At 41.5% G+C, this 22,135-nt stretch overlaps 1 protein-coding gene across 2 annotated transcripts in view; it reads right to left on the bottom strand.

Moving 5' to 3' along the window:
- LOC124277980 (ADP-ribosylation factor-binding protein GGA1-like) overlaps nucleotides 1-22,135 on the bottom strand; it is a 33,978-nt gene that overhangs the window by 5,924 nt on the left and 5,919 nt on the right. Inside the window, exons 5-17 of one of the 2 annotated variants that reach the window (XM_046713706.1) lie at nucleotides 21,148-21,156; nucleotides 16,389-16,451; nucleotides 15,331-15,411; nucleotides 14,300-14,437; nucleotides 13,786-13,870; nucleotides 13,252-13,350; nucleotides 5,772-5,888; nucleotides 5,120-5,211; nucleotides 4,575-4,761; nucleotides 2,118-2,262; nucleotides 1,718-1,941; nucleotides 497-663; nucleotides 201-311 (exon numbers count right to left, since the gene is read on the bottom strand). In XM_046713706.1, coding sequence (XP_046569662.1) covers nucleotides 201-311; nucleotides 497-663; nucleotides 1,718-1,941; nucleotides 2,118-2,262; nucleotides 4,575-4,761; nucleotides 5,120-5,211; nucleotides 5,772-5,888; nucleotides 13,252-13,350; nucleotides 13,786-13,870; nucleotides 14,300-14,437; nucleotides 15,331-15,411; nucleotides 16,389-16,451; nucleotides 21,148-21,156 — 1,518 coding nt within the window. Of the gene's footprint in view, nucleotides 1-200; nucleotides 312-496; nucleotides 664-1,717; nucleotides 1,942-2,117; nucleotides 2,266-4,574; nucleotides 4,762-5,119; nucleotides 5,212-5,771; nucleotides 5,889-13,251; nucleotides 13,351-13,785; nucleotides 13,871-14,299; nucleotides 14,438-15,330; nucleotides 15,412-16,388; nucleotides 16,452-21,147; nucleotides 21,157-22,135 lie in introns of both variants that reach the window. The other variant, XM_046713707.1, reaches the window with a different exon arrangement.

The following is a 22,135-nucleotide window of genomic DNA, read 5'->3' as shown; positions in this document are numbered from 1 at the left end:
TATTCTGTGGTGTTTGAGATCTCATGGAGACATCCAGATTCTCTTATTGACTGTCATAAGGTATGATGACACGATAAGTCAGAAAGCATGTTTGTCATGATGTTATTCAATCAGGAGGTGCCGGGGATGGTATGCCCGGAACTCACAACTGTTCATAGCTTATGGTTTACACTTGATGAAAGATGTTTCTAAAACCTTACCCTTTTTGGGTTTGCTATAAGCATAACTTGTGTGATGGCTGCAGGGGGTAGGATGGGGTTGTATGCTGGGAGGTCCGAGGCTGAGGGGGGCTGCAGCTTCACCTTCATCACCTGGGGACAGAACAGTGCATGGAAATAGCATCACTGACAGTGCACAAAAATAACATCACTAACATCAACTTCATCGCCATACATGGAAATACCATCTCTGACAGTCCACGAAAATAACGTCACTAACATCAACTTCATCGCCATACATGAACTACTACTGTACTACCAGATATGACTTCCCTTACTTTTGGCACAGCTGCCTGGAAAACAAACTTCTTGATTGGACTTGTGTTGGTGGACAGTGTTGAGAGGACCATGACAAGTACATCTGGCCGAGGCTTGTCTGTTGCCAGATGGATGACGGTCTTGACACTGTTCTTGTCATAGGCTGTCACAGGGGCCATGTCTGTGGCTGCAGATAACGTTGGACAGAGCTACATGAGACATTGTCTACATCATTCCCTAGTAACTGATCTGATTTGTTCTTCCAATGTTTTGCTACAGTTTGAGTGTTACCAAGCGACACTTTTATATCATTGCGCTTGGAATATTTCTGTGTTAAATCAACAAGTTCATAGAGCATAGTGGAAGTCGCAGTGGCTGAGCGGGTTAGGCGGCTGACTTTGTCTGCTGGCGATTAGGTGCCTGACTCTGAGGGTATTGGTACGAATCCCGCATGGGACTCAACCCAAAAAAGTACTTTCTAAATGGCATTGTGTAATCATTCATAGATCACATTCCAAAATCAGAAATCAAAGACTGATGCAACATCAATGTTGTCCAGATATGACGTTTAACAAACATAACATGAGTTAAAGGTATCCTACAGATTCATTAAGTCAACAAACCGTAGCAAAAAAGTTCATGTGGCACAGTCTATGATTAGCAGAACAGGTTAAATGTTTTAATCGACCCAGCTGAGGATGCCCCAGATTCACAAAAACCTTCAAGGCTTGTCTCATTAGTGCTATGAAACTAAGGACCAACAGCTGATGTAATCACCCTCCATCTACACAGGTAAACTACTGCTGGAGCTTCCAAACAGACAGGTATGGCAGTGGATCGGTGATGGTAAAATGTGGGATTTTCATCATAGACAAAATGTACATTGTCCTCCAGCTTGCAGCAGTACATCACCACAGTAACCAACACTGAACCCCAGTTCTACACCTATTGTACAGATGCAGGGCATCATCTGTCAAAGTTTACATTGCCATCCACAACCACCCTGACAACTGGATGGTTGATTGGGAACATGCCATGTCAAATACCTGAATCCATGTTGCCCTGTGCTAATCTATAACTGTGATAACCTATTACTTATAGGCAGTACTTGTATAGTGCATACTTCAGATGTCACCCAAACTGTCATTACTTACAATAAACACACCTGCTCATTTATCAGATCTGTTGTCATTTCTAATATTATACAATGGTTTATTTTGCTTTGATCATGGCTATCTCACCTGGTTTAATATTTTCTAGGGGAATGAAGATGTCTGTCAGGGGAAGTAACTCTTGTGATGCAACATTCCCAGGAAGTATGGGATTGACTATTGCTGTAGACTGTGAAGATGAATTCTGATTGGCTAATGTCAGTAACGTAGGCTGTGTGCCTGGTGCTGATTGGCTTGCCTGGTTGGCGGACACCGCAGCAAGCTGATTCATGGTCATCTTCTTTGGTGTTGTTCTGAAAGATGGAGGACTTCAATGATAACAGTGTATGAGACAGAATGTTAACTACTCTCTTAACCACAGAGATAGTGAGAGAGAAAGAAAATATATTTGCATGATTTTTTATTCACTGTGAGGTGCTTCCTTCAGCCTGAGAGAGCAAGAAAGACACACAGAGAGAGAGACACTTACTGTTGTGGAGGGAAGTGATTGCGCTGCTCCTTGCCACCGAGGCTTTGTTGAAGAAGATTCTGACCCAGGAGGTCAAGGTCAGCCATGGCTGTCACTGGTACCTTCTGTGATGACACGCCAGGTGAAGCACTTGAGGCCTGAACTCCTGCTGGTATCAACAGTCATGTGTTCTGGTAAATATGCTTTAATACCCATCAGTATTTACACTCAACAGGAGAAAAAGACATTTCATATTGTTACGTGTCATTGTTTATTTATCTGTAGAAATTACCAGTGGCATCAAATGGTTAAAGCGCTAGTAAAATGTCAAGAACACAGATTGTAACAAAAATTGAGTTATCTCCCTTGCTTGTAGGAAACCTGAGGCGAGTTCAGAACCGCGAGCGCCCGCGAACGCTAGAGCGAGAGCTCGATCCTGAACGCCTGTGCCCGTTCGAGCGCCCGCGAACCATTCTCACAGCTGCCTCGCCAAGCGAACTAAGATGGCGATCATGTTTAATGTCATTCGTCACCACTCGCCCCTTTCCGTTACCTCCAAAAAGAAGGCATGGAGGGTATTTTATTAATGTTGTCAGATTACATGTATATTTCATCGAGTGGTCTGACAAAGTTGATATGTTCATGAGTGGCGTAACGATTGACAACATCAACAAAATATATTCTATTTAATATATTTTGATCATTGTTTATAAATGATCGAGACATCTTTTCGTAGTTCGCATTTAAGTAGTTCCAGGCAACAGTGATATATTCTACTCAGTGAAAATGCTAAAAAAATACCACTCAGTCAGTCAGTCAGTGAAAATGAAAATACCATTTTTTCTTTTCACCAATATTTACAGTATTTCACCCTTAAGAATATAATAAAAGAAGCTACTCGGCTTGTCCCGGAACAACACGAGTTGGTCACAAATGGTTTATTGTAACCAAGCGCTCGCGTCCGTTCAGGGCCGATGCGCGAGCGCTCGCGGTTCTGAACACGCCTCAGGACAAACTGGAATGTTCAGTAGTTTTGGTGGGTGAGTTTCTAGAAGGCTGGCTGTGCCAATATATGTAAGAGCAACACAAATGCAATTTGTAGCCTATTTGAAAACACCAAATTCCTGGCAGCTTCCCAGACAGAGACAGGCCTGTTTCAAGACATTTGAACATGAATGATGGACATTTGTGAATGCACTGACATATATGGTATGGCCTTTCACCTACTGACCCACTGTACTGCCTTTAAACATTCAATAAAGATTCCTAAAATGAAAACAATGTGTCTGGATAAAAAGTGTTGATTATTCATTAATCTTGTGTGGTTACTTACAGCCTTTAAGTTCTGTTTCAATCCTACTACAATTTACTGTCAGGTTTTGTATGGCACCTTGTACTACTGGTGCTACATTGGGCAATCTTACTACAATTTACTGTCAGGTTTTGTATGGCACCTTGTGCTACTGGTGCTACATTGGACAATCTTACTACAATTTACTGTCAGGTTTTGTATGGCACCTTGTACTACTGGTGCTACATTGGACAATCTTACTACAATTTACTGTCAGGTTTTGTATGGCACCTTGTGCTACTGGTACTACATTGGACAATCTTACTACAATTTACTGTCAGGTTTTGTATGGCACCTTGTACTACTGGTGCTACATTGGACAATCTTACTACAATTTACTGTCAGGTTTTGTATGGCACCTTGTACTACTGGTGCTACATTGGACAATCTTACTACAATTTACTGTCAGGTTTTGTATGGCACCTTGTACTACTGGTGCTACATTGGACAATCTTACTACAATTTACTGTCAGGTTTTGTATGGCACCTTGTACTACTGGTGCTACATTGGACAATCTTACTACAATTTACTGTCAGGTTTTGTATGGCACCTTGTACTACTGGTGCTACATTGGACAATCTTACTACAATTTACTGTCAGGTTTTGTATGGCACCTTGTGCTACTGGTGCTACATTGGACAATCTTACTACAATTTACTGTCAGGTTTTGTATGGCACCTTGTACTACTGGTGCTACATTGGACAATCTTACTACAATTTACTGTCAAGTTTTGTATGGCACCTTGTACTACTGATGCTACATTGGGCAATCTTACTACAATTTACTGTCAGGTTTTGTATGGCACCTTGTACTACTGATGCTACATTGGGCAATCTTACTACAATTTACTGTCAGGTTTTGTATGGCACCTTGTGCTACTGGTGCTACATTGTACAATCTTACTACAATTTACTGTCAAGTTTTGTATGGCACCTTGTACTACTGGTGCTACATTGGACAATCTTACTACAATTTACTGTCAAGTTTTGTATGGCACCTTGTACTACTGGTGCTACATTGGACAATCTTACTACAATTTACTGTCAGGTTTTGTATGGCACCTTGTGCTACTGGTGCTACATTGGACAATCTTACTACAATTTACTGTCAGGTTTTGTATGGCACCTTGTGCTACTGGCGCTACAGGCTGCTGCAGTTGCCCAAATGGTGACACTCCAGGCTGCTGGCCCATTGCTGGCATCATGACGGGGAATGTCGCCGCTGCTCCCATGACTGGCGCCGTGCCGGAGGCAAACATGGCCCCTGTAGGCATGGCTTGTGATACAGCTGGCTGTGGGGGTTGGGAAACTGACTGGAAAAGGGTTGTAAATATTTGTAGGACGTGTTTGTCAACTTTGCTGTCAACATCTTCTTCTTTTCCTGCTGTATGATCTGTTACATTTAGGCAAAGATGTCTCTTGATAAAACAGCTGATCAGGAGAAAGTAGATGATTACTGGCTGATAAACTGATCATATGGAAACAAGTTTTTTATTCAGATTATGAATCAATATATTTTGGTAATTTGTTTGAGAACACTCAAGAACTTTCCAAGGCACATAAGCCTTTTCTAGTCCTTTGAGAAAGAAACCATATTCAAAAACATTTCAATTAGAGCCAGAAAAACATATTCTGGGCATTGACAGTCTGTGTGAAGCCTGCAGGAAGTACCTGTTGGGCAGCAGCTCCAAATATATCATCTAGTTCACTGAGGACTGAGCTGTCAGACGCCTGGGTCCCGGACAACTTCTTGTCATCCAGACCTGTTGGAAGGTGGGAGGCACATGTTACATTATAGGCAGTGTACTACTCCATGGCTTATATCACCTGTTTTGTTTCAACACAAGAAAACATCACAACAAAGTCACTTAATATGATTAAAAGGAGGATCTTATATACAGATCAATAAATGATACAAATGTTTCTTTTCCCTTATGGGGGTGGTTGGGTAGCTCAGTGGTCAAAGTGTTCACTTGTCACGCCGAAGACCTGGGTTCGATTCCCCACATGGGTACAATGTGTAAAGCCCATTTCTGGTGTCCCCTGCCATGATATTGTTGGAATATTGCTAAAAGTGGCGTAAAACCATACTCACTCCCTCTTTCTCCTTATGGTATGAAACAAAGAGAAAGCAGGAAACCCCTTGTCAGAAAGTAACCTGGATATATAATAAGCAGCAACAGGCAATGTCCGCCACCACATGATTAACATAAGAAAGCAGGAGGTCTAAGGAACGACTCAGTAACAATGCAGTTTAACTGTCATAATGCATAACAAAAACATCCAACTTTCCCTATTCTTTATAATCTCCTAGATAAACTACCTAATGCTTGGAACTCGCCCTCCAAGATGGCTGTTGAGGTGGAGGTTGCTGATTGGTCAGGTCTAGCAGCTCTGCTAGGCGAAGATTCAAAGTTGAGATCCAGTAACGAGGAGGCATCTGTGAGGAGGAGTATAGATGGGGATCACTATTAAGGAGCCATATCTTGAGGGTGCTTAGGGGTCACTTTCACAGCACCAGAGTTGACAGTAATTAAGCATACATTGCAATTATAAGCATGGTAAGCAGTTACAGGAAGGACACAGGACTGTTTCAACAGTTAGGACTGTGGCAGAGTGCTGTGCTATTCAACAGTCAGACCATAGGAAAATGTTATTTAACAGTTACAGCTATGACAGTGCTGTGCTTATTAACAATTAGGACTGAGGATGATGCTATTCAACAATTACGACTATGATAGAATGCTGTGCTATTCCAAAGTTGTGACTGTGACTGGGCTATATCTATCTAGTGGGTGGATCTGACTTACAATCTGCAGAGTTAACTTGGCAAAATCCGTGCAATAAATAAACAAAACTGAACTGCTAAAAGGTAATTCTAATCCACCACCTGGATAAAACAAAAATGTAATTTTTTGAGTAAAATTGATATTTTATACTTATCCTGACTCATGCTCTTTTGCTTGTCTCCTTCCTCTTGCAAACATAGTGGAACACTTGTATCTCCCTAATTGAAGTTCCCTTCAATGTAAAATCACTAATTAGTACACCACGAGTTACCTCCCTTCCACAAGCGCAGGAACGAGGGCGCCACCTCCACCCATGTGCCTCACTCTCTCCTCATATACTGAGCCCAACATTTGAATTTACAGGGAAATCCAAAGTGTTATTTGGGGAGGATGGGAGGGCTGACCTCATGAGTCAGGATAAGTATAAAATATCAATTTTACTCAAAAAATTACATATTTTTCCTTATCCTGACTCATGCTCTTTTGCTTGTAGAATCCCTACGGATTGGAGGTGGGAATATATAATACTTTGGATTTTAATAATTAGTGATTTGAACTGTGATGATTGTAATAACCCTATGGGAACTTCATAAAGGCACTGAACTGATGAATTCCTGCTGCTAACTTATCAGCTGCCATATAAAGGTTATTACAATGTACTTATTATGATAAAGTATATATAACATTAATACAATGCTTAAGACTAATAGACTTAAGCTTGTTAATATGCTAGTATAAACTCCTTAGAGTTTGTTAGCTAAATTACTTTAAAATATAAACATAGTACTAAGCTTAAGATATGATTAAACTTAAGCTAATTATATAATAGCAAAACTCTTTTAGAGTTTGTTAGTTAATGTACTTATATGATATAGACATAGTGCTGAGCTTAAGATATGAATAAGCTTTAGCTACCTATATAATAGCAAAACTCTGTAGAGTTTGTTAGCTAATATATTTTTACAATATGAGTATAGTACTGTGCTTAAGATATAATTAACTTAAGCTACATATATAATAGCCAAAACTCTGTAGAGTTTATTAGCTTATAGATTAATAATGTAACCATAGTACTAAGCTTAAGATAAGATTAGACTTAAGCTAAATGTATATAGCAAAAAAAAAAAACTCCTTAGAGTTTATTAACTAATATACTTTTATGTTATAACCATAGTACTGAGCTTAAGATATAATTAAACTTAAGCTATATATATAATAGCAAAACTCCGTGAGAGTTTTGTTAGCTAATACATTTTATAATGTAACCATACTGCTTAAGATATGATGAAACTTAAGCTAATTGTATAATAGCAAAAACCCTTTAGAGTTTGTTAGCTAACATACTTATATGATATAAACCTAGTATTGAGTTTATGAAGGAAACCTTAAGCTACATATATAATAGCAAAAACTCCGTAGAGTTTGTTAGCTAATATACTTATATGATATAAACATAGTATTGAGCTTTGAAGGAAACCTTAAGCTACATATATAATAGCAAAACTCCGTGAGAGTTTGTTAGCTAATATACTTATATGATATAAACATAGTATTGAGCTTAAGATTTGAAGGAAAACTTAAGCTACATATATAATAGCAAAAACTCCGTAGAGTTTGTTAGCTAATACAAGTTATAATGTAACCATAAAGCTTAAATTATGATGAAACTTAAGCCAAATATATACTAGCAAAAAACTCTTTGAGTTTTGATAGCTAATATACCTATATGATATAAACATAGTACTGCGTTTAAGATATGAATAAGCTTAAGTTACATATATAATAGCAAAAAACTCCGTAGAGTTTGTTAGCTAATACATGTTATAATGTAACCATATTGCTTAAGATATGATGAGACTTAAGCCAAATAGCAAAAACTCTTTAGAGTTTGTTAGCTAATATACTTATATGATATAAACATAGTACTGAGCTTAAGATATGAATAAGCTTTAGCTACCTATATAATAGCAAAACTCTGTAGAGTTTGTTAGCTAATATATTTTTACAATATGAGTATAGTACTGTGCTTAAGATATAATTAACTTAAGCTACATATATAATAGCCAAAACTCTGTAGAGTTTATTAGCTTATAGATTAATAATGTAACCATAGTACTAAGCTTAAGATAAGATTAGACTTAAGCTAAATGTATATAGCAAAAAAACTCCTTAGAGTTTATTAACTAATATACTTTTATGTTATAACCATAGTACTGAGCTTAAGATATAATTAAACTTAAGCTATATATATAATAGCAAAACTCCGTAGAGTTTTGTTAGCTTATATATTTTTACAATCTGAGTATAGTACTATGCTTAAGATATAATTAAGTTAAGGTAAATATATAATAACCAACTCTGTAGAGTTGTTAACTTATATATTGTATGATGTAATAATCATAGTACTGTGATGATAAAAAGAACTTAAGCAAATTATATATAGCATGTAGCTATTTAGTACTGTTATAAGATAAGTAGAAATCTGTAAGATTGACTTATCTTCTCCGAGGAACTGTCAACTGTTGTGCGAGGACCATGGGATCGAATTGGTGGATACCTGAGACGTCCTCGGTGATGATATCTCTCAGAAAATGGTTGGCAACCACCATATCGGATCTCCAGAAAATAAACCCTCCATTATTTCAAATAACATTGTGTAGATCAATTGTAGAAGTTAGCGCTCTAATATCATGAGTATTAAAAGCTCATGGAGGGTCGGATTGGGTCCATCCGTCTTGTATGCACGTAGTATGACAGTTCTGATCCAAACGGAGATATAGTACGTGAGATTTCATTCTGCGTAAGTTGATGATAGAGGAAATAATCTGTTGCATTATTCCCTTCTGTTTGGTTCGGTGGAGATAAATTTACAGTGCTCTTGCTGGCCATCGTGATAGAATCATCGTATCATGAAGTCCAAGTATGTCATCCAGGCGTGTTCATAAACCTCACTTGTGAGGTGTTGGAGCACTATATTCAGATCCCCAAGTTGGAGGGTGAAACTTCCGTTTTAATTCTCCAATCAGAAAGTTTAAGTAGGTTTACTAACCATCTAGTTGTTTTAGTAGCTTGATTATGAAATTCAGCTGTAGTCTGAGACGCTGTGGATTTAGATCCACTTGTATCCCGTCGTCTAGGTTATTAAGCTGCGAGTAAGTCCTTGACGATGTAGGTGCACAACCAGGTGTGTCTGTCCTCGTTGAACTTTATGTAAAATTGCCTGACTGCCGTGCCCTCGGCCCTAACTTGACAGGGGAGGTCTCTAACCTGAAGAAAACAGTCCAATCATGAAGGTTCAGATTAACTGGACTGTAAGGAGGCTTGCTGCTCGTTCACTGATATATAGTTGTCACTTGTAGCGTAAGTCTTGAACTGTGAACTAAGATCGACCTCTCGTGGAGGTCGTTGTCCAACGCGGTCCAATCAGAACAAGGCATTTTGATTCTGTAGAATACCCGCGCTGTGATGTCACGGTGTAGCAGGAAAAACCTTGTATAAAATCTTGCCGTCGTTGATATTAGCATAATCGTCGGTCTTCACCGTAGCTTCCGAAGTTACCCGAGTGACCACGTGTTTCGAGGGTTAAAGAGGTAACGCTTGAAACCTCCGGTAGCGAAATACCTCGCTCTGTAATATTAATGCTGGGTAGGTTATTTTCCTGGCTGTCGTGAAAGTAACTTCAGTTTTGAATATAATTCCGACTTCCTTATATAAAGGTACAATAAACTTGCAAGTTGTCAGCTTGTAGACTGTATACATGAATGTATCGTCATAATTGTAGAATTAAAGCTGAACTTGTTGTACATATTTCTTCTCAGAAACTTTGACGATTATGAGTTATACTCGCTGTAACAAGGCTGCTGTTCAATTTCGATATTGAATTGTCTGCAGATCTGCGTAATGGTCACGCATGTAGATAATCGTATCGTAGTCCGGGATTGCATATTCTAGCAATCTATACGGAAAGGTTGATTTCTGTGAAGATCTATGAAACGTCGTTGACTAATTAATATAGCGACGTTCTGTGTTGTAAATAGCCTGTGCAATTGTCTTCGCGTAGGCTTATAGACGGCATATGGCATACAGTTGATAGACAACTTATGCGATGTCTTGAACGGACTGACGAGTAGCTATATATGACGAGTGGCTAATATATGGAGACCTTGGAGGAGATTTCCTCGGTGGACGCCGGAGACTTCGCGAAGCTCTCGAAGTATCCATTCTAGATTTTCTGTGTGAGGTAGACTTGGAGCCACTTAGCCTTCGCGACCTTCGCGAAGGTATCGAGTCAGAGCCCGATCAGTATATATAATATATGAGGGCTTGCTTCGCGAACGACCTCTGTGTTCAACAGGAGTGAGTGAGTGAGTGTTTTGTTTTACGCCGCACTCAGCAATATGTGGGGTCGGTAAAGCGCTACTCCTCCGTGACGTCCCTTGTAACTGGTGAGGCTCTAGTTCCTTCGCGGAGGTGGCCTGGGACTTCCTTAGCGAAGTGTCTAGAATCCGATCAATATATGAGCGTTAGCTTCATACAGGGTGTGGTTCTTGCTGGTTCTGCATAAGTAGAGCCGAGTAGATCATCCTATCATCTTCAGAAGTCGTGTCACGAAATCTGGTGATAAGAATCTCATTGATCGTTCTAGATCTATTAAGGCCAAGAACATACGCCTCTGGCGTTTGAACTGTTATGGCTTTATGGTAGGCTGTGTCCACATACTGTGGCACCGCAGCAATCGAGTCGATCGGAGGTAAGGTGATGGCGTCTGCCTCGTCTTCCTTTATCAGGTATGTCTGCGCCGAGTTGCCACTCTTGGAAGGTGAAGAGAGATCTAGGTTGTTTACCATCCAATATCGTATCTCAGCGTCTGAGAAAATGATGCCTCCATCATTTTCTATCCCAGCATCGCTGATGAGAGGTTGATGCTCTTCTGATGGTGGACTGTGTATTTCTATCTCTATGTCGGGTGACGCTCGGGGAGACCTGACTGTAGACTTGTGTGCAGACTTGTGTGGTGACCTGTGAGGCGATCGACGTGGTGATGTACGAGGAGATCGGCGCGGTGAACGGCGGAGATCGTGTTGGTGATCTGCGTCTATGGGTTGACCTTCTCGGAGACCTGTGAGGAGAATGTTGATAGCTTCGCGAAGCTCTTGTGTAGTCAGGTGTCCTTGGCGAAGGCCTTCGCGAAGCTTCCTCTGCGTCCGGTCCTGGGGAACGGCGATTTGACCTTCGCGAAGGCTTCCGTGAGGTCTGATGGTCTGAGTCCGCATCTAAGGATGAAGCCAAGGAAGGTGATGATCTATCCCGCCTTCGCGAAGGCCTCGAAGGCTGTACATCTGGGTCCTTCGTCGAGGTGGTCTGCGACTTCCTTCGCGAAGGTGGCTTCGTCGTGGCTGCTACGCTGATGGGGGTGCCTCTGGGGTGTCGTCTGCGTTGGAACCTTCGCAAAGGCTCAGGCCTTGGGCTGGCTGCTTCTCCAGTCTGTAGTGGCCCTCCATCATGATCATGATTTGCCGCAACAGTTCATCTGGGATGGTCTGCGACGAATTAGTCGGTGCCCTCTCTGCGATGTTAGCGGCGGGGCCCTCAGGGAAGTCGTCTGACGTCAGTGTAGAGACCTCAGGCTGCATGGCGATCTCTGCTGATGTCACTGTAGCTGTCTCCGGTCGCTTCTTGTGGCGTACGTCGGGGATGATGATCGGCTGATCATCGTAGAGGCCCAGTTCAGCGGCTGGAACAATCTCGGTTGAGAAAGTCCTAGTAGACTTCGTTGATTTCCCCTCAGAGGTCGACGCTGCCCTGGGGGTGCGAAGTCTGCGTTGAGTGTTGGTAGCGACGGGACCCTCAGGAAGAATATCAGCGTTGGTACATCAGGCTGCATGTTGATCTGCGCTGACATCACTGTTGTCGACATCGGTCATTCTTTTGATGTACATCAGGTATGATGATCGGCTGATCATCATACAGGCCCAAATCTGCGACGGGAACAATCTCGGCTGAGAAAGTTCAAGTAGACTTCGTTGATTCCCCCTCAGAGGTCGCGTTGAGATGCAGTAGAAACCCTCTAGTCTTCGGCTGCGACGATGGGATGTCTGGGGAAGCAGGACGCTTCTTGGAGGCGGCGGACTACGTCCCACGCCTCTCCACCACTCTAGCGGAACACCAGACGGGAGGGGGGTCGACCAACAGCAGTAGACTGGCGAGGGGTTCAGGTGTATCAGTCATGGCTAGACTCTGCATACGCGACCTATCTGCTGCGCGTCTCAAACGCAAAGTAATATTTATTAAAGGCAGAATTGGATAAATTAGTACCGCAACTGCAATGTGAATAACATGAAACATGGCGCAGTACAGCTAGGGCATATTAAATGCGGATCAGCAGCAGAATAAAAAACGTAATGTGCAACAGTACAGAATTTTTATCAACGTAATCCACTGAAACAACACGGCGTCCCGTGAATAAACAGTAGAAACACGACTAAATATCAATATATAATTGTTGAAGATACTAGCTAAACCTCTATAGATGTCTAACGAGGTAACTAACTAAATATAATCAAAGGATATAGTGTGTCGGGAGACACAGGCGCTCTCACGTCCAGCTCACTGGGCGAAGAAGGAGAGAGTGAGGCACATGGGTGGAGGTGGCGCCCTCGTTCCCGCGCTTGTGGAAGGGAGGTAACTCGTGGTGTACTAATTAGTGATTTTACATTGAAGGGAACTTCAATTAGGGAGATACAAGTGTTCCACTATGTTCGCAAGAGGAAGGAGACAAGCAAAAGAGCATGAGTCAGGATAAGGAAATATAGAATGGTTCAATAAATCAAAAACCAATTAATTTAAACCCGGTAGCACAAAGTCATATGAGATCTCATGCCTACATTGTCTCACCAATGTACAAGTTACTACAGGTTTAAATGCCATGCATTTCTTGGTACACAAAACGTAACTGTTGCATGAAGCAAGTGTCTGCAATGATTTACTCCCGTGAAGGCAGCAAGAGTTGCCTACCTTTCCCATGAGCCCAGTCTCCTTCATGGACACCTTCAACTTTGGACTTATATTCTCCCATTGTCTTCATAACTGTGTCATTAGCCTTCAAGATATCATCTGGAAACAAAAGAAAATACAATCATCTCTACTGTGGCTAAGATGGCCTCGAAGTTACAAGGGTACTGTGGTAGCCTAGTGGTTAAAGAGTTCCATTGTGACGCTGAAGACCTGGGTTCAATTCCCCAGATGGGTACAATGTGTGAAGCCCATTTTTGGTGTCCCCTACCATCATTTTTCTGGAATATTGCTAAAAGTGGCGTAAAACCATACTCAATCAAGTTACAAACACTGCGAATAATACCTAATCACTATTCAGATTATCAGCCATCCCTGTAAATTGTAAGCAACAAATTCAATCACATTTCACTACATTTCTGTCTGTTCGTGCTTATCTTTTCATGATTTTCTGTGCATTTGCACTCATATGAAAACTATGAACACTCATATAAAGTTTACACAAGTAACTAGGTTCTGGAAACATTGGTGACTTACTGATTCCGTCACTGTCTTTCTCATCCACATCACTGGCAAGGCGGAACAGATTGGGGCGTAGCTTCTCTAGCGTCGCATGCAGTTCCTGGGGCACACAGGTTGAAATATTGGTAACATTCTTACAAACATGTCATACCAACACATGGATTTCAGGATAAAAAGAAGCAGATCACTTTACAAATTGATTATTTATATGACTTTGTGCACATTATAAATATCCCTCTCACATGCAATTTAATGTGTAATTTATGTTCAATATCCTCAATTATCTACAGTATCACATCTCTTACCATAAATACCCTGGCTCAGTTCACTCTACCACAACTTCTTGGTGAAAAGCTGCAAATGATTTTTAACTCGGGCGCACGAGTCCTATCCATGTAACCATGACAACACAACTGTCATTGCAGGAGAGTATGTCTCAGTGTGAAATAACAGTCCATAACAACTAGTTCTGGAGAACATGGGAATATCATCAACAAGGTGGCTCATGTTTTCTCGAGGTAGCACGCACCTTCATCATGTCTTTCTCTGCCTGTGTCGTGGTGTTATTGTCATAGATTGCCATCATCTCCGTCAGCAACTTCACATTGTTGCTGATTGTCTCCAGCTCATTGATCCGCCGTGAGATCTTCTCAGTCTTAGCCGCATCCTACAACCATGACCAGCCGGCATGTGTGAGGTGAGGTGAAATTGGGTTTAACGTCATGCTTAAGAATATTTCGCTCATATGACGACGTGCATGCGTGTGTATGTGTATGTGCGGCTGCTTGTACTAGCCCAGACTTAAGCTGGTTTTATAGTGCTAGCCCACTGAGATACCATGCCACAGTGAAGCATGAACACCCCACTCAGACACATTATACTGACTCCGAGCCGACCAGTCCTTGGTGTACCCATTAATGCTGAGCGCCAGGCAGGGACCCACAAGTACCATATTTTAACGTCTTTTGGTATGACGCGGTCGGGGATCGAACCCGCGATCTTCCGCTCTCTGGGCGGACGCTCTAACCACTACACCACGGAGGCGGTCAGGAATTTGAGAGGCAAATCCTTAACAGTTATAGTTACTATCATAAACTGAAACAGTAAGCCTTGAGAATGGCATGTGTCTCCTACATAAAAAAAACTTGTGTTTCCTAATAAAAATAATTATGTATTCACATTGAAATGACTGTATTCACATCGAAATGACTGAAATCATTTTTCAGGATCATACTAAATGCACACACTGTGCATTACCTGTAGAACTATCTTGATGTGTCACAGTCTGAACCTGCTACACATATCCAGGATACCTAATGTATACACAGTGCCTTCAGAGAGTGGTCAGATGTAACATACGTTAAACCTGGTATCACACTTTCATGAAGAGTAAGTTCTAGTACTTTCTGGAGCTGAGTCACAGATGGGATTCAAACCCCCACTCTCAGAGTGAGGCACAAATCACCTGCTTTCAAATAATTGAACACAGATGATCAAAATCACACTGAACCTTTGACATGATCTGCTGTAAAAGATAGGTAAATGTAGTAGTGGTATTACCTCCTTCACCATGTTCTTGATCAGTCTGTTGGCAGCCTGCAAGTCATCTGGGTTCTTACTCTTCAGAAGTTTAGAGAGAAGCTACAACACAGAGACAGGGTCTTTCACCTATCATTTCTTAAACACGCATATATTATGACTATGGGAGCTACTGGAGACAACTTTGTGGAATGTTACAGTCACCTCACATAACCAGCTGATCCACCTTACAGTCACCTCACATGACCAGCTGATCCACCTTACAGTCACCTCACATGACCAACTGATCCACCTTACAGTCACCTCACATGACCAACTGATCCACATTACAGTCACCTCACATGACCAGCTGATCCACCTTACAGTCACCTCACATGACCAGCTGATCCACCTTACAGTCACCTCACATGACCAGCTGATCCACCTTACAGTCACCTCACATGACCAGCTGATCCACCTTGCAGTCACCTCACATGACCAGCTGATCCACCTTACAGTCACCTCACATGACCAACCGATCCACCTTACAGTCACCTGACATGACCAACTGATCCAACTTGCAGTCACCTGACATGACCAGCTGATCCACCTTACAGTCACCTCACATGACCAGCTGATCCACCTTACAGTCACCTCACATGACCAGCTGATCAGTCACCTCACATGACCAGTCACTTACTCTCACATGACCAGCTGATCCTGACCTTACAGTCCACATGACCAGCTGATCCACCTTACAGTCACCTCACATGACCAGCTGATCCACCTTACAGTCACCTCACATGACCAGCTGATCCACCTTACAGTCACCTCACATGACCAGCTGATCCACATTACAATCACCTCACATGACCAGCTGATCCACCTTACAGTCACCTCACATAACCAGCTGATCCACCTTACAGTTACCTAATATGACCAGCTGATCCCCCTTACAGTCACCTCACATGACCAACTGATCCACATTTACAGTCACCAGACATGACCAGCTGATCCACATTACAATCACTTGAAACGTACACCTAATCCACATTAGTCTTACATGATCAGTGTGAAATCTGCATCTCATTAGTACCTACCTTGGCCTTCTCGTCATCTTCAAACACAGCATTCCGTGGCCGCTCTGGTGGGATCTCAAAGGTCTGAAAGTACAGACACAGATTACTGATGCTGATGTTTTGCTTGTCCTACTCACCACATTCATAGCAGTCAGCAAACACGTTGACATGGCAACAGTTTTACTTAGTCATTTCTTTTGTTAGCCTGTCTATGTATTATGTCAATACTAAAATGTCTTAAATGGCATGAAAACATGACAAAGTGCTTAAGGAAGTTATTTCTACTTCCTCATCCAACACTGACATATACAATACAAAGTCTTCTCTTATCTTTGCACAGGAAAGGCCAGTAAATTGAGTAATGCACTTTGTGGCCTATCAGCCGGTACCTAGCAATATGTGTGTGTGTGTGTGTGTGTGTGCGTGCGTGTGTTTGTTTTTCAGGGGGTTCAACCCCCCCCTTTTGAAAATGATTTAAGACCACATTGAAGATTTTTTTTGCGTTGGCGGAGCCAAATGGGGAGTTCAAGGGGATCACAATTCACTTATATATCGTACCGTAACTGGTTTTAGGACGACTACTATTTTCGGACAGCCATTTTACTCGCAAATGCTGGCGTTATAACGAGAGATGTGACGTCATCAAACCTGCTGACTCGTCAGGTAACACCTCCGCTGTCTCTCCGGCAAAATGCTTCGCGTCAAACTTCCTAACGTGACTACAACATCAAAATTATTAAGAATGTACGTTACTTGATCCCTGGATACTTTTTGTAAATACATGAACAATTAAAAACATCTGTATCTCATTAACAACGTGTGTGAAAATCTGAGAGATGCGTCGTCTGCTATGTTGCCAACCTATGCTGAAAGTCGCGTGACACTAAAGGGGGGAAACTGTGGCAAAAGTTTTAATCTATGGAATCTGAGTAGGGTCATCTCTTATCCCGACGGTCTTCAAGAGCTCGACCACTTCTGACCACCGATCGGAAGATAACGGGACCAGCCGGGACAAAAGTCAGACAAGTTCGACATAACAAGTTCATCAACAGCAGCAGCTACAACATTAACAGTTTCCAACTTCTTTGCGAGAATTGATGAAACAATTTTCTTCGACCCAAAACCTACCAAAAAAGCGGAAAGTTATGAGCGCAATAGTTGGAGGACGGGCAATAACTGATGACGACATTCTACAGAAGATGAAAGATCACCAACAAAATCAGCCATCTGCCAAGAAAGTTCAGTTGTCTTCACGTAAATATTGAATATCGTCCGTAAAACCATCTGAGAACTGTATTCCCGAACACAGCACTTCAAGAATTGCCGAACCGAAGAGATCAATGATGGCGATGACGAAGTTTGCTACTAGTGCAAGTTATTTCAGCCTGTAGAGGTGAAACATTGTGTCTCACTTATTTTTGTGAAATGGGCGGAATGTACACACCCTAGTTGTAAATACTGGGTCTACCTACAGTTTTGCACTCCCGCCAAAACAGTTTGTCGAAATTCAGTGTTTTGGTGTCCATGTCGCAACGAGAAAGAGTAGAGAAAGAAAGTTTGTCAGCCAGTGTAAATATGTTGCTGTTTCTAAAGTGTTGTGATTTTCATATCAGAACTTCAAATTTGGACACGTTTTGTTTGTTAACGTCGGCTTTGCCGATTTCTTTCGTGAACAGTGCACCATACATTGTCGCACATTCCGGGGAATCCCTCTGACACATACACCAATCAAGTGTCCGGAAATAAGTGACGTCACTCTCATCTATCGGAAGTCTCCCAGTTGAACAATGGCCGTCACACCGTTTATTGAGGACTCGATGGAGATCGGGAATTGTGTTGATTTGATCCCTAAATAAATCATCTAAAGGTAAAAAACTGTTTTGGAGTTGTTTTTTTATTGATTCATCCGAGCGATACATAGTATTCTTATCTGTCCGAAAACCAGGTTCGCGAGGATAGCAGACAGAGTATATATGTTCTGCAGGTCATAAGACCTAACCTGTCCATAATATGATCATATTATATGCTTAAGATTTACATTGTACAAAATCAGTTGTAATAACTCATCTTCCAAATCTGAAAAGATGAAAATAACGTCTTATTACTAACACATCAATTACCATACTGTAACCATAACTGTCACAAGTTATCACAACAATTGAAATAAACAATTATCCAGTACAATTGAAAAGTACTATTAATTTCTGGAGTTACTATACATCATGACACACCATTAATTAGATATCCTCGTGACCCTAGAAATGAATGATGGATTCACATTGATAAACTACCACTGGACTTGCCACAGATCATAACTAGAGCTACTTGCGTTAGTATCACTATGTTCAACATCAATAACATAATGAGACAATAAACTTTAAAGGAATGTATTAGAATAATTAAACAAACAAATCCATAAATCATACTGCGGACTGTCAACACAAATACAGTGGAACCAACAACACAACTCAAGAGAAGCCATGGACTGACAACCACATGAGGGATACAACACAGTATGTGAGACGGTCCAAGTGATTACATCGTGGGACTGGGTACATCCAACAACACAATGTGTGAGACAGTCCAAGTGATTACATCGTGGGACTGGGTACATCCAACAACACAATGTGTGAGACAGTCCAAGTGATTACATCGTGGGACTGGGTACATCCAACAACACAATGTGTGAGACAGTCCAAGTGATTACATCGTGGGACTGGGTACATCCAACAACACAATGTGTGAGACGGTCCAAGTGATTACATTGTGGGACTGGGTACATCCAACAACACAATGTGTGAGACAGTCCAAGTGATTACATCGTGGGACTGGGTACATCCAACAACACAATGTGTGAGACAGTCCAAGTGATTACATCGTGGGACTGGGTACATCCAACAACACAGTATGTGAGACGGTCCAAGTGATTACATTGTGGGACTGGGTACATCCAACAACACAATGTGTGAGACAGTCCAAGTGATTACATCGTGGGACTGGGTACATCCAACAACACAGTATGTGAGACGGTCCAAGTGATTACATTGTGGGACTGGGTACATCCAACAACACAATGTGTGAGACAGTCCAAGTGATTACATCGTGGGACTGGGTACATCCAACAACACAATGTGTGAGACAGTCCAAGTGATTACATCGTGGGACTGGGTACATCCAACACTACATTTCTGACGTGAAGGTGAGGTGAGGTGAAATTGGGTTTAACATCGTGCTTGAGAATATTTCGCTCACATGACGACGTGCATGCGTGTGTAGGTGTATGTGCGGCTGCTTGTACTAGCCCAGACTGAAGCTGGTTTTATAGTGCTAGCCCACTGAGATACCATGCCACAGTGAAGCATGAATACCCCACTCAGACACATTATACTGACTCTGAGCCGACCAGTCCTTGTTCTACCCATTAGCGCCAAGCAGGGACTAACAAGTACCATATTTTGATGTCTTTTGGTATGACGCGGTCGGGGATCGAACCCGCGACCTTCCGCTCTCTGGGCGGACGCTCTAACCACTACACCACGGAGGCGGTCCTGACATGAAGGACAGTAGTACTGTCACACTTCTGACTTTGCCATGTACTTCGATAAGCAATACAATTACAGTCAAGTCTCGTTAATCCTACATCGTCCATCACACAGCAAAATGTCAGATTATCAAGGATGTCGGATTGTCGAATTCTGAGTACAGATCACGTTCATGGTAAAAAGCAGGACAATCATGATTCATATTTAGTGTGTGTGTGTGTAATTAAGCCACTAGGCTACCCCATCGCCCCTACTTGTCTGAGCCACTGACTTGGACAGTGATTTAACACAGATTGTAAACCAAAAGTCACTGTGTTCTTTAATCTGATTGGTTGAAAAACGTGATCAAATGGTATTTGATTCCCGGAAATTGTCTGCGTATTAATACATACAAACATCGCTCACACCATTGTATTGTTACGTCGTCAGCTGTGATGACGTCATTAAAATCATATTGTGACGTAAAGTCCGAATGACGTCACAAATGAGCAGTTCCAGATGCTACCATGGGAGACAGCCGAAACGGCCGGCTGATGAGATTTCACTGCTGTACCCGTACTCGATGTCAATGAGAGCAGACACAAAAAACGTGTGTGGACTTTTTGGTTTACTTTTTGTGTTTACAATGTCGATAAACATCATGTGTTGGCTAATTTCGGGTGTTATTGAGTATTTGAAGCACGGGAATATTTCATTTGAAACCTCCGGCTGACGCCGTCGGTTCCAAATGAATTCCCGTGCTTCAAATACTCAATAAAACCCGGAAATTGGCCAACACATTGTGTTTATCTCCTGAACAGCACAGTGTCATTCTCATGAAATGACAAAAGAGTTAAGTGTTGCTGCTTGTCATATAAAGACCAAACAGAAATGTGTTGCTGCATGTTGTGTCTTACATTTGAACAATTGCAGTCTGTAATTCACTGTCCATCACAGGAAAGTCTCATGGCCTGGCATGTCAAGACACCGTTTTGAAATCATGGTAATGAGAGAACAATGAGGCCAGGCTGACTCCAGTCATCTGAAATTTTGACTTTACTGGCTATCGTCTGTCATCAGAACTGTCAAAACTTTAAACTCAAGTCCCATAAATCTTGAGTCTTGTGTTCAACTTTCACTTTTACAGTGAGACAAAGATGACACAGTGCTGACAATATTACAAGGACACAGTACACAGAACAAATTCCGAACTGAAGGCTAACACAACAGGCAAAATGATGAAACATCACTACGGTTACCTGGAAGTACTGGTCACCAATAAAGAAGAATTGAAATGGATTTAGTAGTGACAAATGAGTACAATGGAGAATTACTCAATTAGAATACTGTGGTTACCAAGGTTACGTATTCAGAATTAAAGAAAGTCAAGTTTACAGTGTGAACAACCAAAAGTATTGTTTAACTTTGGTTTGTTTATTGTTGTATGCTCCACTTGGCAATATTCCACTACAGTCAGTAAATAATCGAGTCTAGATCAGACAAGCCAGTGATCAACAGTATGAGCATCGATCTACAAAATTGGGATGCGATGACATATGTCAACCAAGTCAGCGAGCCTGACCACCCGATCTTGTTAGTCGCCTCTTTTGAGGATGGGTTGCTGAAGATCAATTCCAACCCGGATCTTCACAGGTTCTTTAACTTTGGTAACTGATGTTGACATATATATATACTGTTTCATTCTAACATAAAAGGGGTAAATTGAAATCACATTTGTAATCTCACTACTGCTATACAAAGATGTTAAGACATTCCGTTACAGGTCAGATCAGAAGGAGCAGCTAGATAATACAAATTACTTCTTTATTGAGAATTATCAGTGTGTGACTGGCATGGATTAAACATACAAATTCACACAAGAGAGCCAGGTAATGTCTTAATTCAATCTGAACAATAATCAAGTGTATAACCCACAACCACATACATGTGCTTAGCTGTCATAATCCACAGTCAGTGTTTCCCATATCTTGTTATGGGTATTCAAAAAATCAGAAAATGCTATTTCCACTACAGCCAACTTAATGCAAGAAACAGCAGTAAAGCCTTCAGGAAGTGCCCCATTTTCTGTTCCCTGTTGGGTAATATTACTAACAACTAACAAATCCCCACTGGCAGCATCAAATGTTTGAAGAATGAAGAAATACAGATAGCTGCCCTAGGTGATGGTGGCCTCAGTTACAACACTAATTCAGTGTACATGTCATCAGAAATTCCCATTTGCATAGA

Source organism: Haliotis rubra, unplaced genomic scaffold (genome assembly GCF_003918875.1).
Source record: "Haliotis rubra isolate DU_JTF1 unplaced genomic scaffold, ASM391887v1 Scf23, whole genome shotgun sequence".
NCBI lineage: Eukaryota > Metazoa > Mollusca > Gastropoda > Lepetellida > Haliotidae > Haliotis > Haliotis rubra.
The sequence above is the reverse complement of the archived record's forward strand: the minus strand, read 5'-3'. Positions and strand labels throughout refer to the sequence as shown.